This window comes from Pagrus major, chromosome 18 (assembly GCF_040436345.1).
Source record: "Pagrus major chromosome 18, Pma_NU_1.0".
In the NCBI taxonomy this organism is placed as follows: Eukaryota; Metazoa; Chordata; class Actinopteri; order Spariformes; family Sparidae; genus Pagrus; species Pagrus major.
The window spans coordinates 37,026,040-37,045,377 of NC_133232.1; the positions used below are offsets into that span (position 1 = coordinate 37,026,040).

A 19,338-nucleotide genomic window follows, 5' to 3' on the forward strand; every position below is an offset into this window, starting at 1 on the left:
CCTGGAAACACCAGAGGGGAAAGTTGTCTGTTAAAATATCAAAACTTCTCACAACTTGATTTACAATATTTTATAACATGCAGACGATATAACATTTGAAATGGTCGCTAATTTTAGATGTTTAACATACAGTTGAGCAGCTAAATATATAAAAATGTTCTTTTTTAAGTTTTCTATGAAATGTTATGCTGTAAAGTAGCAGGACTCTGTCAGATGAGCTAATTATTCCCCTGAAATGTAAAGTAGAAGTTTTTAAATGAAATTTACACTTAAGAAAAGTACAAACACTCCAGAATGTACTTAGTTACATTTTACTACTGCTGTTTCCATTATAGACTTTCGCCAGGGATTTTGGGATTTGGGTGCACACGTGCATGGACATGAAATAAACGTCAAATTACATTTGTGTTTTATGACCAAAACTATTCACAAAATAAAAAATAATAATTCAGATGTGTCACAGAACAAACAATCAAGTGAAACACTAAAACATCCCCAATATCCTTCACTCATTCTGGGTAGTGCACAAGCCGCTGCTCCTCCTCCTCTTCCTCCTCTCCCTCCTCCTCCTCCTCCTCTTCCTCCTCCTCCTCGTCCTCTCCCTCCTCCTCCTCCTCCTCCTCGTCCTCTCCCTCCTCCTCCTCTTTCTCCTCCTCACACTCTCCCTCTCCCTCCTCCTCTCCCTCCTCTTCCCACTCTCCCTCTCCCTCCTCCTCCTCCTCTTTCTCCCCCTCTCCCGCCTCCTCCTCTTCCTCCCCCTCCCCCTCTCCCCCTCTCCCCCTCTTTCTCCCCCTCTCCTCTTCCTCCTCCTCCTCTCCCCACTCTCCCTCCTCCTCCTCCTCCTCCTCCTCGTCCTCTCCCTCCTCCTCCTCCCACTCTCCCTCCTCGTCCTCCTCCTCCTCCCACTCTCCCTCCTCCTCCTCCTCCTCCCACTCTCCCTCCTCCTCCTCTTCCTCCTCCTCCCACTCTCCCTCTCCCTCCTCTTCCTCCTCCTCTCCCTCCTCTTCCCACTCTCCCTCTCCCTCCTCTTCCTCCTCCTCCTCCCACTCTCCCTCTCCCTCCTCCTCCTCTTCCCAGTCTCCATCTCCCTCCTCCTCCTCCTCTCCCTCCTCCTCCCACTCTCCCTCTCCCTCCTCCTCCTCTTTCTCCTCCTCACACTCTCCCTCTCCCTCCTCCTCTCCCTCCTCTTCCCACTCTCCCTCTCCCTCCTCCTCCTCCTTTCTCCCCCTCTCCCGCCTCCTCCTCTTCCTCCCCCTCCCCCTCCCCCTCTCCCCCTCTTTCTCCCCCTCTCCTCTTCCTCCTCCTCCTCTCCCCACTCTCCCTCCTCCTCCTCCTCCTCTCCCTCCTCTTCCTCCTCCTCCCCCATTCCCTCTCCCTCCTCCTCCTCCTCTTTCTCATCCTCCCACCCTCCCTCTCCTCCTCTCCTCCTCTTTCTCCCCCTCTCCTCTTCCTCTTCCTCCTCCTCCAACCCTCGCTCTCCGTCTCCCTCCCTCTCCTCCTCTTTCTCCCCCTCTCCTCTTCCCCTTCCTCCTCCTCCAACCCTCCCTCTCCATCTCCCTCCCTCTCCTCCTCTTTCTCCCCCTCTCCTCTTCCTCTTCCTCTTCCTCCGACCCTCCCTCTCCGTCTCCCTCCCTCTCCTCCTCTTTCTCCCCCTCTCCTCTCCCTCCTCCTCCTCTTTCTCATCCTCCCACCCTCCCTCTCCTCCTCTTTCTCCCCCTCTTCCTCTTCCTCTTCCTCCTCCTCCGACCCTCCCTCTCCGTCTCCCTCCCTCTCCCTCCTCCTCCTCTTTCTCATCCTCCCACCCTCCCTCTCCCCTCTCCTCCTCTTTCTCCCCCTCTCCTCTTCCTCTTCCTCCTCCTCCAACCCTCCCTCTCCGTCTCCCTCCCTCTCCTCCTCTCCTCCTCTCCTCCTCTTTCTCCCCCTCTCCTCTTCCTCTTCCTCCTCCTCCGACCCTCCCTCTCCGTCTCTCTCCCTCTCCTCCTCTCCCCAGCAGGAGGAGCGCTTCCCTCTGGACCGGTCCCCCTCCCTGTGAAGCTGTGACGAAGGCGCGCTCCCGTGACGCAGCGCAGCCCCGTGCGCACAGATGCTGGAGCGAAGCGACAGGCGCGCTCATCTCGGTGGGACTGAGCACATCGAGAGAGAGACGAGGGAGACGATCGCCCGGTTCGTCCGTCAGGAGCCTCAGACCGCCGGGGACGATGATCGGAACGAGTCTCTCCGCGGGCAGCAGGACTTAAGAAGCCGCGGTCCATCCGACTGGACACTTTTTACCTCCACTCTCCCTCTTCCCCTGACACCTCCCTCCCCTCTGATACCCAGATACCATCAGCGCCACTCCAGCTGACGCTCCTCTTGTGGTTGACACATTTAACCCCGGTCTGACGGACAGTCGGTGTCTCATCTAAACGCGATGTGGAGGACCGGGATCCTCCTGCTGCTGTGGGTGCGTTTGGCGTCCGGAGAACTCCAGCACGAGACGGAGCCGCGGAGACTCCCTCCTCCGGGAAAGTTGGATTTCGGTTATGTGCCTGCGGGAGTTTACGAGACTCTGGCCCACTACGAACCGGGACCGATAGGGATCCTGTTCCACATGGTGCACGCGTTTCTGTACGTCGTGCAGCCCAACGCGTTTCCACAAGGTAAGCCTCATCCCAGTGTCACGGACAGATGAATGAGTCCCGACAGACAGACAGAAACAGTGAGACATGTCCAGAGAATGCAGATGAAACTGATCTGACTGTTATTAACTGGCTGTGTATCATCAGGACCAGCCGTGTCCCGCTCAGACCAACGTTTTTACAACTCAGCGTTCAGAGCAAGATGTTTGAATCTCTTCTCATGAATGACTGAATCCTTTAAACTGAACACATCCGGCTCGTCTTCTGTCCACTCGCGGATTTTCAGCCCGTCTGTGCGTCACGTCCCTCCATGTCGCGCTCGTTTTGAGCGGACGGACGCACCTGAAGCTGGTGTTTGTGCCCGAGGCGCACTTTGTGTCAGAACATGACAATTAATGAAGCCCTGGCTGACGGAAGCGCGTGCTCTATGGCCGCTTTACGCGCACAGTTTTTTTGCCCGAGTGAGTGAATGTTTGTTGGAGCTCCCAGAAAGCGTCCTGGCTCTGTGTTTAATACAATTAGAGCTGACTGCTTAACCGCACACACATGAGGTGTGTGTGTTTAACAGGGTCGTGGCTGTTGTGAAGATGCGGCTCCCCTCCATGCGTCACAGTCTGTGTCCATACTCCATCGGAACATTTTGCAGATTAGCAGCTCTCTGAGTCACCTTGTTAATTGGGTAATCCCATAAGCCCCTGCGCCATATGTTGTTGGCCTTTTCGTTTCCAGTTTGTCACCAGCACTTGGGGGGCTCCTGGTCTAATCCGGTGGAGCAGACCACTGCTCAGTGAAGTGGTCGGTTCATCCATGGGCACACCCACCGAATGATGCAGGACTGGAGGATGGAGATCATGTGGAAACAGTTGGTTTGTATTCAAGAGTTCAGCAGACAAACACGTCTTCAGTGTTTTAATTTGAAAACCCGGAGGAATCCATCACCATCATTATTTTTGGGTTCATCAAAATCTAGACTGCGTAAGCAAAGGTCATCTGTCTATGAATAGCAGCAGTGAGTGCATGAATGGATATGTAGCACAAATCCAGTGATGTGTCAGCTGTGTGGCTGCGTTCAGGCTGGTTTCTCTGCACTGTGTCGGCTGTTGGACTTGGAGTTACATTAAAATCTATAAGACAAGTGAGGAAGAGAATCAGTAGTTTCCACTCCGGTGGTTACCGACTGCAGGCAGCGTAGATGTCAGAGTGGGGCCCTGTTCAGGCTGGTGGGGGGGTAAAACAAACAAACAGAAAATTGTGTTTCTTGACAGCTGTTGTTTATCAGTTTTCAGACCACATCTTCATCAAAGGGACAACAAACACAATCACATCATCTGGACTCAGTACAGTGACACAAATACACACCAGCTCACTGACTCACTGTGAACACACAATTCACAATGACTTCTGGATTATTATGACATTATGGCTGCAACTACTGATTTTCAGTGATCATTTTCAGTGATAGATTGATTATCGGGGCCGATTTCAGATCATCATCCTCATCCTCAGTGTTTTTTGTGTCTGATTGCTGAAAAATATCTTAATTTAAAAATGCAATACTTTGGCTCTGATGCAGCTTCTTCTTTCTGTCTGCAGTCACAACTCTGTGTAGTCAATGTCCCGCCCACAGCACTATCTGATTGGTTACACTTCACGAGTAACAGCCAATCAACACTGAACAACCTGAGTCTGCAAAGTAACTTGTAACTAAAGCTATCACATAAATGTAGAGGAGTGGAAGTATAAAGTAGCAGAAAATGGAAATACTCAAGTACTTTAAGTACCTTGGAACAGCAGTGAAGTACTTTACTTGAGTAAATTGTAGTTAGTCACATTTCATCACTGGTTAATCTAAATTTTGACACTACGATTTTTATTTTTACTGCAAACATATTTTGGTTTAAATATCAGTTATTGGACTCTTTGATTACTAATAAACAGAAACTAAACTGTTTGGTCCCATCAGAGTCCACAACAGAGCCGCAGCAATTAATCCATTAACTTATTAGTTGTCAACTATCAAATCAATCGTCAACAACTCTGATAATCGTCAAAACTCTCTGACTCCAGCCTCCTAAATATGATTTTTTTTGGTTTGTTTTTATTCTCTAATGATAAACTGAATATCTTTGTGTTGTGGACACTTGAGGACGTCACCCTGGTTTTGGGAAACACTGACTAACACTATAAAACTGACATTTTATAGATCAAGCATTAGATTGGTTAATCAAGAAAATAATCAACAATGAAAATAGTCGTTAGCTGCAGCTCCAGTCTTTAATCCACAGATATTAGATTTACAGTGATATAAACAAACAAAAAAATAAAAGACATCAGTGAATGTTTGCAGTTAAATAAATTACCTGAACACGTTATCAGTTTTCTACAATGAAGCTCTAAAGCTTTACATTTCAAACAGCACTGTCAGCAATAATCCCAACCCGAGGTCGTCTCACCAGCATCTGTGGACATGTAACACTTCTTTTCCTTTATCTCTCCTGACTCAAGGTTCAGTCACTTTATAAAACGCTCTACAAAGCACGAGTGAGTGGACTTTGAATTACTTCATCAAACTATTTTTTAAGGTCAAGAATGAACTTTAATTGGGCTCCCTGTGGCTCCGGGGTTAGGAGGCCGGCCGTGACCCACAGCGGGGAGCTTTGTTGCGTCTTGCTCTCTGTCTCCTTCATTTCCTGTCATCTCTTTACTCTGATCCGAGGTATAATAAAGGCTTTTCGTGCCAAAACTACTTTAAAAAGTAAACGTGACTTTAACTTTAAGCCAGCAGAGTGAAGAAATCATAAAAACTAGAGCTTGCAAATCAACAGATCCCTGACATCTCATCAAACCCCGTATTCTGATGGAATTGTGTTTAATATGGTGGAAAGATAGTGTTCAATATCTCTATATCTCAGCACACATCGTCACACCAAAACTACCTGGATGTGGAGCTCACACTCTGGAGAAATATTATCATATAGTCAGAATTCAACAGTCATCCTGATACGTGGTGTAACCCTTGAAACGACTGACAGATGAACATCACGCCGCTGTGTAATTAGCGACACACCATCATCACGTCTTCCACGATCACTGCTCGACATTTCACATTGTAAAAAGTCTTTATAATCTCATGAATGTTTGATGTCGTCGACGGACACTTTCGTCTCTGCGTGCTGCCTCCGAGCTCGGAGGAGGCGTTATTAGCAAAGAAGCAACAAACGTCTATCACTGACACCCACACAGAGCGAATGAGCAGTGACATATTCTCTCCAACATTTTCTAACAGCTTTTCTCTGCAGTGTGGAAACCTCACCTCCCTCCCTCCCTCCCTCACACCTACACACATGCTCACCAACACACAACTGTTACATGCCAACACACACAGGCTGATGCACAGATTCATGAGCCCTGTACAGACATGAAACATGTTGCACTGGACTCATCAAGCTGCTCTTTTTGTCATCCAGACACAACAATCTCCATCACAGCTTTATTCAACCATAACAGGACATTGACAGAAAGAGCAGAAACAAACTTCCCAATCTAAAAATACAATTTCAAAATAAAAGTCTCTGAACACAACAACATTAATGAGATGTTTTGTCTCTTGCAGGGCAGCGGGGTGTGATGTTAGGGGAAGCACTGCACAGCTGTAAAGGGGTTGAAACGTTTAATGATATGGAGGAAGACGAGTGTTTTCTGTTCTCACTCAGGCTGCATCACTAATGTATTTTAAAAAACGTATCTTGCTGTTGAAGCTTAATTAATAACCATCGTGAGCACTAGGAAGGCTCGCTCTCTCTTTTCTCTGACCGTGCACAAGCACAGAAGGAAAAAAATGTTATAAAATGTATAAACCTCTGTGTTTTCAGGTGTAGAAATCTGTGTACACAGGAAACCCCACGTACGTCCGTTCCCACGCGTCTTTTCCTCATACATCTCAGTCATCCTGAAGTTTTATGTACGTGCACGAGCCGACTAACCATCCCCACACTGGCCCTTTGTAAATAAAGGGCCAGTTTGGTTTAGTTTTGAGGAGAAATGTCAAAGAAAAGAAGCAGTTGAACAAGAAGAAGCATAATTTCACAAACTGTGAACGACAAATGACAGAAAGTGACAGAAGCGGTGAACGCTGTGAGTTCGGAGCCAAAGACTTTGGAGGAGTTAAAAAAAGTGGTCTGATTTCAAGCGAGAGGCCAAGAAGCTCATCTCTGCTGGACTATGTAAAGAAAATTAAAACAACTTGTAAGTTGTTCACATGGAGGCAGGGAGTTTTGATTTGGAGCCATTATTCTGATGCAGTCTGACTCACAGGGAGTCAGTCAGCAGTGTCGTGTTTTGCTGAAGGACACTTCGCAGAAAAAATGACATTTATTTCGATCCATCACTCTCCCCAGTCTCATTAACAAAAACAGTAAATTTAGCATATTTCAGGTCTCATTTTTCTGAGCCGTTTAATTAATCTTGCTGTAAGTCAGCCTTCACTTGAGAACAGAGGTGCATTAGGCTCCTTCTGCAGTTTTAAAAGTATCGTTTGACGCCTGTGGCTGAGCGCGGCTGGGGAGATGATGCCAGCCTCCGTCGTGCAGCAGATCCCTGTTGGAAAGTGTTTCCTCATTAGCTTCTGTGTTCCCTCTCTTCAAGAAACCACACCTAGGTGGAATTCAGTTAACAGACGACCGGTGAAAATCTCGCATTAATTCAAGACAAGTAACAGTTGCCAGGGAAACCCAGCGGCAGCTATCATGGCCAGTGATGGCTCACATCACCGGTGTGATGGGAGGTAAAACACTGTGGTACAATTTGCAAGGTAGATTCATAGAGCTGAGGTGATATGATCTCAGGCCATGTTTATTTAAGACTCATCAAAAGGGAGTCCAGAGGCTGTTTTCACAGCACAGAGGCGTGAAGGAGCTCCGGGTTCAGTGAAGGACACGCACACATGAAAGAAAGTGAAGAGAAACACTTCAAAAGATTTTGAACCAAGGACAAAGCAGAGATCGAAGCGCTTCGTGATGCGCATCGCAGATATACTGGAATCACAAAGTAGAAGACACTTTGCTTCAATGTCTTTCATGTTGTGAGGAAGAAAGACTCTTTAAGGTTAAATGCTGATAAATCTCAACTGTAACAAGAGTCAAACGTATTAATATTTAGGTTTAAATCCGTCTTTTGCTGCCGAACAGTCTTTAGTTTTCTCTCTTCCCAGATGCTTCAGTACCATGAGTAGCAAGCCTTAAGTTGATAATCCTTTACAAAAATTATGATCATAAACAAGGTTAAGTGTAAATATACATTACAAACATTGACTATTAAAAGGGTATTCCAGGAATTAGCACACTGCCACAAAGTTGGGAGGTTTGCAAAACATACAATGAAACAGAAGGTTTAAGTTTGATGCCTCACCTTTAGACTCACACAGACAAAGCTCCAAGGTAACACGGTAACAAGGTAACATGGTAACAAGGTAACACGGTCATTTATTTGTCATTATACAGCAGAGTGTAAAAACCAAATGAATGTTTGTAATTCCTTTTTGCTACACAATATTAGAACATATAATAATCTGTAGTGCATTTTTTAGGTTTGCATCTCAGTGAACGTAAACAACAAGATGGCGATTATAACGTGGTTAGCATCTCCACATTACAGGTTTGACACCTGGAAAACTGTCCATCAACTTTAGGTTACGTCATTGATGCTTGGTGAGTCCACCTCTCTTCGTCCCACTGAAGCCCGACGCTCCGTCGGCTCTGAACACGGCCAAGTGCAACAGCTTGATTCAGGATGTGTTGGAGACGGGTCTCTGTAAGAATGTGGGCACAACAATCTCTGACTTCCCGTTGCTTGGCCAGCTGAGTCCCACTTGTCCATTTTATTTTCCTGTGATCAGACATTAGCCAGGAGCAGCCTTGAATCCAAGCTGGATTACCATGGCTCCCATCCCAACTCTCTTCCTACCATCCCTGAGGCGGCCCTGCTGGTCAGGTTGGATGGTCAAAAGATGCCGTGGGCAGTGATCGTCTCAAAGTCTGCTGCTCTTGAATACTCTAAAAGCAGTGGTGGCTTGTAGGTTAGAGAAACTGGCTTGTGAGGTGAGGAAAGTGAAATGCAGCATCAGTAGCTCCAGTGGAGCAGCTGATGTGACTCCGGTTGTTCTTGGATGGTCTCAGGTGCAAATGGCTGCATTATGTAGCGCCCTTATCCCATTTTCACACACACCAGTGGCAGCATTCATGCTTTGCAAGGTGTTGGCCTGGAGAGCAATTTGTTTCATTAATATGTGTAACTGTGTAAGCGTGATCGAGGTGTTACTGCCAAACAGAGGTTGGCATTCAGAGCAAGGGTGTAAGTGAATGTTTAAATCTTGATTATACTTTTTCTATAATGGATCTCAACGGCGTCTTTGTTTTGGGAAGTCCAACAAAATTGTCACGTTTCTGATGTACGGACTAAATATTGAGTGTGAGAGCAAAACTTCAGTTGTAGTCCGATAATGTACTAAATATAGTGATAAAAACAATAGCTTTTCCTTTTACAAACACAGCTGCGGCTGAGTTTCTGTTGGTTGACTGAGCACATCCTCTGAGTCAGACTTTAACAAAGGTGAATTCTGACCTGCGAGTCGGCCAGAGCTGCTGGAGATGACAGCAAAACAGGAAACGCATGCTTAAAGGTATCTGCCACGAACCAGAGACGGAGCAAATATCTGTTGGACAGAAATGAAATGGATGTTAGCTAAAATGACGACAGAGCTCACGGCAGCTTTAACCCCGGCTGTTTATTATTCGTGGATGAGTTTCTAGATTGGCTAATCCAAAACTCTGGTGTGTCAGGTGAATCCAGAACAATTACACTAATTATTGTTTACACTCACACGCTGCAGTTCTCCAAATTAGGACACGATATCATAATTTTGTTTATAATCTATTCTAAAAGCCTATTAACATCATTACAGGCCATTAAATTAAACAAGAACCAAATTACAAGCATGACGAATCACTGAGTGGATTAGACTGCACACTGTGTCTTTCAGCACTTGACAGCTGAACTGGAAATGTCAAGAACTGACGAGATTCTGTCTTCAGCTGTGTTTTAAAAAACATTGTTCAGTAAAGCAGCTTACTGTACAACTACTGACACAAGACTTTGCTGCGAAGAGAAGCTGCATCAAGAATAATCTTGTGTAGTAGCCGCCCCCGACAAAAAACTGATTTTACCATCAGTCTGGAGGCTGTTTGGGCACTTTTATATTGATTAGGAAAAGTTGTCATGATTTCACTTTAGTTTGGTTGTAGTGTTTTAACCTTGAACACAATTAAGGCCATCATCTCTCCAGGGTTCAATGAGACTGCACCAAAAAGCCAAAATAAAAATCCTGTGATGGATAATGAATTTTGAGTGCCCACAGGTCGTTGGTTCCATGTGTGGACTGGCTGGTGCTGCAGGCGCTGTTACTCTGATACATAGCTGTAAAATGATTAAAGAGAGTGTCCTTCAACTGGAAGGTCGGGACTCGAGCCCCATGACAGCAAGCATCTGCTCTGCTGAAGTGTCCTTGAGCAACATACTGAGTGTGTGAGTGCCAGTCTGCTGCTGACCCTGCACTTTAACATTTCTGTGGAGGAGGGTGACTGCAAAGACATCTCTCAGCTGAGGGCGCTCAGTGAAAAAAAGGGAATCTAAGACATGAGTCATGATTATTTTTCAGCATTTTTCCAGCCAGTTGAAAACATTTTCCTAATTAGGGATTTCTCCTCAGCAGCGGACACATCTGTGGAGATTATCATTAGAGGCTGTGATGATCCCCCAAAAGGGTTTACATTTGCAATCATAATGTTTGGCAGATCTGAATCATTTCCCCATTCATGACATCAAAAAACAAGCAGATACACCGTTGGCTGAAATGAGGAGCTGGTGTCTGGTTCTGGTTCTGGTTCAAGGCCTTAAATCTGGCTAAAAATGGCCACCCTGTTCTCTGCACTGTGTCTAACCCTGTTATTGCAGATGACACAGAGATTATGTCTGAACTAACTGTGGCCCCTCGATCGCTCATGGACTCGCCGCTTTTGTTGAGATGGTGACTTGTAATATAACAGACATACTGAACAGACAAGAATATCAGATTTAAAAAATAAACATCATCTTTATCTAGACATACAACACAGCATACTGTTGAATAAGTTTGAATGAGGTTTTCTCACTTTGTAACAAAAAAACCCTCCAGAAGTTCTTGTTTCACTTTGTCCATCTGTGACGATGACGTTGCAGTGGCGAACGTTAAGTCAGGATGAAGTATTTTGACGGATGAGCCGTCTGCAGCGACACCACACTGCACCGATATTAAAACGCATGAGGAGACTGTGTTGTTGTTAACAATAGTACCGCCTGCTATACTTGATGAAAAAGGGCCAGTTAGACTTGTGATACTAAAACATTAGTATTTGTGTTTTTGCCGTCTCACATGTTGCTACATGGCCACATTAGCTGACACAAATTATTAATATCCAGGTGGCTACTGATGGTCACATCCTGATGGATTTTGTTCATTTTGTTCTGAATCATGTCTCAGTTTTGCTCAAAAACAGTTTGATGGAAACACAATAACTGTTTATGGTCGTCTACGTGACATCCACAGACTCTGACACACAGAAAATGGGATCATGTTGCTGCTTTTCTGTTCTTCTGTAGGATTGGATAGCTGCCCTGAGGCCGTGAGCACAAACATGTCAGGATGTGAGAGAGGCGTTCACGTCCTCAATATTTTATATTTTTCTCAGCTTCCATCTGTTACTAAACCAGATCAAATGTGTTTGTGGGAGGATTCATTAGCATGACGGTGTGATATCATCTAATTATCTAACCAAACAGATACAATAATGATATGTATGTTTCACAACTAACATTCATTCACGATATATAAAACATTGTTGTCAATCTAAGAAGATCAGAATGGTTAAAAATAAATTGCTCCATAAATGTTGCATCTTTGAATGATCCGGTGCCCGACCCACTCGTACTGTAGCCGCATCTGCATCAGAGAAAGTGATGTATACGTTTCTCTGCAGTGTTGTCGTACTGTCACACACAGTCATGTCACTGCTCTGACAGTGACGGCCGTTGGCACCGGGACGCTTCAGGACACACAGGCACAGCCTTCCTCGCCTGCAACATAATGCCAGCTGATTGCCAGAGGCAATGTGTCACTGCAGCGCTGAGCTAAGGAGGCCATCACAGGTGATCACAAAATATTCGCAAGTTTCCATCTTTCTGTCCATGTTTACAGATAATTTATTATTAGGCACACGTCTGTGTGGAGGCGTACTCACACTGATGGCTGATATGACCTTTAGTTATCATGATGCATATGTGCTGAACTTCCTTCAAATAACAAAAGACTAAATATATATTTTTCTGCAATGAATGTTGGCTGAACTCTGCGCCCTGGTGCTCTACTTATCATTCAAACTGTTGGTATTAAATTATATTCTGCTGGTCTCTGACGAGGGCTGGTTGAAGATTCAGAAATAATGTTTTTGCATTTGGCAGCTGGATAACCTCATGAAATTTCATGAAACTCAGCTGTGGATAAAGTTTGCTATGCGGTAAAAGTTAAAAGGATTTCTGCACCTCAGTTAGATTAGACTGAAAAGGAAAGATCTCAGACTGAATCTGCACAAACTGCACTGAATGTGTGTTTGTGTGACATCTGACTGATCTCAAAGTGGTGGAAACAAATTTCTGCCAGAATGAAAAGTGATGAAAAGTTTCACAGGTTAAAACACGGTGACTTCTTATCTCGTCATTTTTATTTTTATCTTCTTCTCTTTTCTCTCCTTTTCTTTTCCTTGTGGAGAAGGTGACTTCCCAAGAAAGTCACCAGGAACTCCAGTGGCTTTTGTTATTTTCCTACAGTCTTTTTACTTTTTCCTAAGTTTCCCGAAGTAAATTCACACTTTGCAAACTGGTGTCCGCCGGTGTCTTTAAATTGACTTCGTATGCATGTGCACCACCTCTAAAATGTGCTTCCCCATGACTGTGAACACATTTATTCCCTTTTATTACCTCTGCCTGAAGTTATGTTTCCAGCCTTGTGTTGGGTGGTTGGTCTTCCAGCAGGATTACACTAAAGCTACTGACTGGATTTCCACAAAACCTGGATAGAGGACGGGTCTCAGCCCAGAGTAGAACTAATTAACTTCTGGTATGGATCCGGACAAAGGGACGGATCCAGGATCTTTTTTCTCATCTTCATTGGGAGATAGAACATTTTTCTTCATTTTCATTCATTTCTTAGGGATGATGGATCTTGATGAAAAAAAATCAGGTGTATTTAGGTGGCTGGTATCTAAGCATCAACACAAAAGGGGACAGTTGGGCCTTGGCAGAGGTATGCACTCTTCTGAGTGCCATTGTAGTTCACAAAGTTTTTCTGGACCTTGATTCTTTGGGTGGAACAATAAATCCATTAATCATTTAGTCCATCAGCAGAAAATGAATCAACAACTATTTTGATTATTAATAATATTTATCAATTGTTAAAGCTGTCAAGTAAAATTGCAGTCCAGCAGAGGACTTTATATCATTATGAACTTAATATTTTAGTATTTTTTACTGTGGTACCTGCAGAATATGAAAACCCTTGGGCTCTGGGAAAGTGATGGTCTAACTAATGGGTCATTGTATAGCTTAAACACTTAAAGGCAGACTAATAGATAGTCTAGTGTTTGCAACCAGATTCTTCACTGTTCAGTCGCCTTTCATGTGTCAAACCCTGGCATGATAATTGGTGTTATTGTCATCAACCTTTTGTGCTGGAGGAACATGTTCGTCCCATTATCTGTCGTATTTTCAGAGAATTAGTGTTTCTCTCATGAAAGCCTGTGTCACTGTGTTGCATTTGGCTGTTATTCATTAAGGGAGACAAAACCTGCTTTTCAGTTCCACCTGAGCAGCAGGTCAGAGATACAAACTGGTAACGCTCTCGTCACACACCGGCTTCTTTTACACTTAAGCCGGCGCTGCCCCGGCTTTGTTAGAGAAGATCACGCTGCATAATCAGAACACAAAACCAAACATTGTACAGCACTTTAATTCCTTGCCTGCAGCTCCAGTCCTGTGAAAAGATATCAAAATAGCCTTTAGCTACATGTTGTCACTCTTGAAATGGATCCACAAATCTGGGATTAGTCCTTCTGAAGGCTCAGCCAGCCTGGCGAGGTGGCCGGTCGGAAATGAAAAGCTTGATTTCAAATTGGCTATTCAGTCATTTGAATATGTGACAAATCCACAAACGCTGCTAAACACTCCCAAAACCACCTGAAGGACAGATGACAAATTATAATCTCCTCAACTGGGCATGATGTTACCAAATTGTAGTGACGGATGCATGTGTTTACAGAAATTGATTTAATGGAGGAGACGCAGCTCAACAGTTTAACATCAATAAAGCTCACTGCTAAGTAAAGAAGTGGAGCACAGGCAGCAACCAGCAGCTCAACCCCACGTCAGCTGCTAAGTTGATTTAATTTCCTCAGTTTAAAAGTTGTGGCTTCATTTATAAGCAGTGCAAACAGGCACGTCTTAACTGTTTGGACTGGAAAGAAGAGCTTCCTGAAAACACCACATTTCCCTGGACGAGGTAAAGTTCAGAGGGAGGGAAACAGTTTATGTGACATTTAAATCAGCAGCAGACCGAAGACTTGATCTAGATTATGGCTCTGTTAAATGTACTGTAGTTTTATTGAGCTACTACAGTCCATTAAGCTGTTGAGTCTTGTGTACATGAATTACCACTAGCTTATGAGACTGTTATTGTTCATAGGATCATCAAATGTTTGTTTATGACTGACACGGCACTCAAGGCATGCTGACTAATGAGACAATCAAAGAGTCAGAGGTCAGGTCTCTGTCATAACAGTGTGTGTCTTATTCAAGAGTCCTTCAGCAAGAGAACCCTCAGACTCATTACCTCCGTTTGGACCCGGCTGCACTCAGACAGACGGACAACACTGCAACAACACACTGTGTCGACTTGTGGGTCGCAACTGTAAAATATATTATCTCTGTATTTGTTCTTGTTTATTATCTTAAACAAACTTCACATATTTGAAACAAAAGATAAAATGATTTCTCCCATGACAACAACCCGGAGCTGTGAGATCCTCCACAGTGATACTTTCACCCCTGTGCAGTGTTCAGGTTTCCACACAAATATATCAAACATTTTATATGAAATTGGAGAAAATCCGCAAAAGAAAATGTCAATAAATGTTGCATGTTTCCATCCACTGCTGCTGTGTGATTATAAGGAGTGATTCATCAAGATAAGCAGTCAGAAGGCCTTTAAAGCACTGCAGAGGAAGAGTGAACAACAAGATGACGTGAATAAAAGAAGCTAGTCGAACCTCAAACAGTGTTAACAAAGTAGAAAACATGATGGAAATCTGACATTTCTGTTTGTGTTAATGTAAGAAAGGTTACATCAGATCTGCTGCAGCTTCAGTCTGAGCCCAAACAGGTGTGTGAGTTAAATGTTCGCTACGTCACAACTTATTCTGAAAAGGTGTTTCCATTTCCTATTAAAATCTGTGAAGCATGACTTGTTTAGAGAATCTGCCTGCATTGGCATTAAAGTTTAAACAAACTAGCGGTCATATAAGTCAACATCCCTACAATTTATTCAGTCTAATATATCTTAAAGGTAAAAACAAATTCATCTTTTTAATAAAGAAAAAATATTTTAATGTGTAAATTTTAATTAAAAGTTTGAGAGCTACAGCCTCTAATGGGAACCGTCAGATGAAAACATGGCAGATTTCTCTCTTTGTACCTCTTGATCATTTCTACTGTAAATGCACATTTTTCCTTCAAAGCGAGCTGGAGATGAGCTGTTAGTCTCACAGACCTCCTGCTTTCACAGCTTAATGTGCTTTTAAATAACCCACAAAAAATGTTTTTGTGCATTAATCTTGTCAGCGCAGTAGTCACGAGGTGTCTGGCTGTTTCAAATTACGAGTGCTTCGAAGAAATTGTTTCAAATGAAAGGTGTTTTTTCCTTTGGTGCAGCTTTGGTTAAGTTTTACGTAGACAATACAAACTATTGAACTGAAGTGGCCCTGTGTGACTCCGTCACAATGTGCTGCCTGACACCTTTTCCACATTTCACAGTGAAAGGCCATTCACAGTGTCATTGAGTCTCAGTGATGAGGTGTGTTCTTACAGTACAAAGGGGAAGAAGTAGATCAATAAACTGAACAAGCAGCTCCTGGATACTGAGAGGGAAGCGATGCATCTCATTTAGAAAGCTTTCTCCACTTGGTGCTGGCATATTAGCAGACTAAGTAAGGGGAGATAAAAGCTATGGCATTAAGATAAGTTGAACGTTTGAGACATTTCAGGGTAATATTATAATGCCACCATCAGCTTAAGCTCCCAGCTATCTGACAGAGCAGGTGAGAGATGTGGCAAAGTCAGACGAAGTGAAAGCACAGACGAAAATCAAAAGATCGCTGGAGCAAGAAAGGCTGAGAAGATATCAGCTTATTTAAAGAAGCGAGAAGGGAAAAAAAGGAAGGAAAAAAGAAATAAATAGAGGGAGTTTGTTGGAGTAAGAGCTGCCACTTCCCCGGGTGCTGCTAAAGCCATGTCTCATTCTGGGACGTCACATTTGGGTCAGGCCTGGGTAGCCAAGCAGGAGAGGCGAGGGCAAGGCGAAGCGAGGCGGCTCAGTCCTGCTGAATGGATGGCAAGTCATGCATTCTCTGTCCCCTTGTTCTGCTTCAGTGGCGGGTGCAGCGGTGCCCGATACACGTCGACTCTGGGGATGGTGAGTTGTTATCGCAGATGTGTGGCGGTCAACCGGCGACGCCGGAGATGACTACTCTAAACGGTCTTCCTCTCCAACTTGCCGTTTAGCCTCGGTGCCGCTCGTCACAGTCTTTCACAAGACGCTCGTAGTCTTCACTGAGCTGTGCAGGACAGTTCCCCTGAGTGGGATGTGTCACAGGAACATGGCTGTGTCACATCTCAGAGAGGCGTTTCGGGGCCTGTAATGTAGCTCTCAATGACAAGCTGTGTGTCAACTGTGCTCGATCTGGAAGTGTAGCATTTATCCCGCGTGGTCTCGGATCAATCCCAGCCAGCACTGGTTGACTTTATCACATGTACAGAGAGAAGTTTTGTTCAATATTGGTTCTCCCTCTCAGTGCTGAGAATGCACAAAGCTGCTCTGTAGGATGATAATTCAGCTCAGCGGCTCAGTCCTCCTGAGGAAGTTCTGCCCCAGACAATGTAGTCTCCTTTTCTCTTGTTACCTGTCGGCATGTTCGATTGTCTCCTCTGATTGGTCTGCAGGTCACGGTTCCTGTCTCTCCCGTCACCTTTGCAGCGCGGCTTCAGCCTTCATTAGCTGATGGTAATCTGGGATGTTGTTTACCTGGGCCAGGCTGCAGAGCCAATCCTCTTGGATGTCTGTTCAGCGATCAACATGCTGACCAGACCGTACGACAGACAAATTGTCCTTTTGTCCCTGAACTCTCAAATGACTGCTTAGCCTACAGGTTAGAATAGCAGGCTTGTAGCAAATAGATCATGATTTAACAGCGCTGAGTGTTTTGGCTTTAAAAACCCTTAATTAACTAGATGTCTCACTTCTATCAGGTACAAGATGTACAGTTTACATTCAAATGCATGAGCTTCAGGGTTTGCTTCCCTGAACTGCTCGCCGATATGTCTCTGGTAGTGCAACGTCAAAACACAGTGAAGAATTTAAGGTTTCTCAGTTTGCTCAGACTCCAGACAAACTGCGTGGCTGCCTGATCTCTCTTGAGGAGCTCTGAGCTGTTTATTTCTTAATAGTTTTGACATTATGAATCATACAGAGGATGCGCTCTTTTGAACATTTCCACCTTGAAGGCATTTGTGGCGTTTACACAAAAGTCGTGACGTCAGAAGCTGTGTGACGAGTGAAAACAGATCTTAGAAGAGAAGTTTACATCCTTTGAACTTCTTCACTGCACCTGGCTGCTGGAATAGCTGTGAAGTGGAAGTGAATGTCAGTTTGTCAGTTTAAGAAAGTTTTAAAAATGTGTTGAGTGCAGCCCCCTCAATTTCAACATCCAAATATGTGACGAGAGAAGGTTTCAGATGATGTTTCACTTAAAACCTACTGAGGTCCTAATGCAGCCTTTGAAAAACCAACATACATTTTTTGCAGCAGAACTGCAACTGAAACGCCTGTTGGTTCATTTACATGAAGTCTGCAGTCTTTGTTACGGCAAGATGCAGAGCGCAGCAGGTAGAGCTGCAGTGATCAGTCAACTGAAAGAAAATTGTTTGCCAACTATTTTGATAATTGATTAATAACTTTGGTCATTTTTTCAAACAATGACATCAAACATTTGCTGCTTCCAGCTTCTTAAATATGAGGATTAGCTGCTTTTCTTCATTTATTGTAGTTAATGAAGAGTCTTTGGGTTTTGGACTGTTGGTTGGACAAAAGAAGCAAAATGCAGACGTCACTTTGGGCTCTGGGAAATGCTGCTGAGCTTTTTTCACATTTTTTAGAATCTAAAAACTGTGAAAAAAGCTCAGCACCATTTTGATCATCTAGAATTTAGATGATCAAATCATCAATCATGAAAATAATTGTCAGATTAATCGGTAATAGAGCCCAACAGATATGCAATTTTTGGGGCCGATGCCGATATTAGGGAGTACATTTCGATGTCAGTATATTGGCTGATATAGACACATTTTTTGCAGCGATCCCTCAAACACACGTGGCAGAGATAAATGATGGAGGCAGGACATTTTACAGATTATCAATAAACTTTATTGTCTAAAATGACATGTGCACTGAAACAGTAAAATTCACTGGAAATGTAATCATCTTAAATCACCCCAAGCATGTTTTTCTGCAGTGTGTTCAGTAAACGCAAAACATACAAGCCGATTCCAATACATCTGTGATTTGCAATACAATATCAGCCAACTGATATGTGGCTTTGGCTCTAATCAATAATGAAAGTAATTGTTAGTTGTAGCCCTAATAGAGGAGCGTGTAAACATGCCACCTGAATACTTTACCTGGTGCACCTGGACGATGTTGGTCTCCATGTTCTCCAGACTGAACAAACTGTCGGGTCACACGACTCGTCCCCCCTAAACTAGCTGCACTCCTTTAAATCTCTCAGTAAATTAGCGCAGATTCACCTGAAACCTGAAAAGAATATAAAACATGTCGGTGCATATCAATAAAAACCAGGCATCACTTTTTAATTTAACTTTTCAAATTGAACAGATTAAGTTCTTTACAGTCCTGTTACGGACAGACGTCTGCAGAATACTAATCGTCTTATTCACTCTTCAAGTGTAATAAATGCAGCAGATATGACACACAGCAGACCGTGAGCCTCTCTGAAGGCATATCAGTCTGCTTCATCAGTCAGAGCCGCAGCACCAGGATTCAGATGCCATTTCTCCAAGTCAGTAGACGAGATTACAGGAAGTCCCTGTGCAATATAACACTCTTTATTAGTGTCTGTTGCCATGTCGCCCAGATTTATTTTTATCTGTGTGTGTGTGTGTGTGTGTGTGTGTGTGTGCGTGCATCTGGTCTGTCATGCATTTCTACCCATCATTGTGATTTCCACTTGAGGGGAGGCTGTCAGGTTTATTAACATACTACATGGCAGGCTGGATAGTATTTGCAGTAACA

At 44.1% G+C, this 19,338-nt stretch overlaps 1 protein-coding gene across 1 annotated transcript in view; it reads left to right on the plus strand.

Annotated features, from left to right (window-relative positions):
• The first annotated feature begins 2,410 nt into the window (after positions 1 to 2,410).
• The window catches only part of prom1a (prominin 1a), an 89,367-nt gene continuing 72,439 nt past the window's right edge, over positions 2,411 to 19,338 (plus strand). The window contains exon 1 of the mRNA XM_073486590.1: positions 2,411 to 2,639. Coding sequence (XP_073342691.1) covers positions 2,411 to 2,639 — 229 coding nt within the window. The remainder of the gene's footprint in view (positions 2,640 to 19,338) is intronic.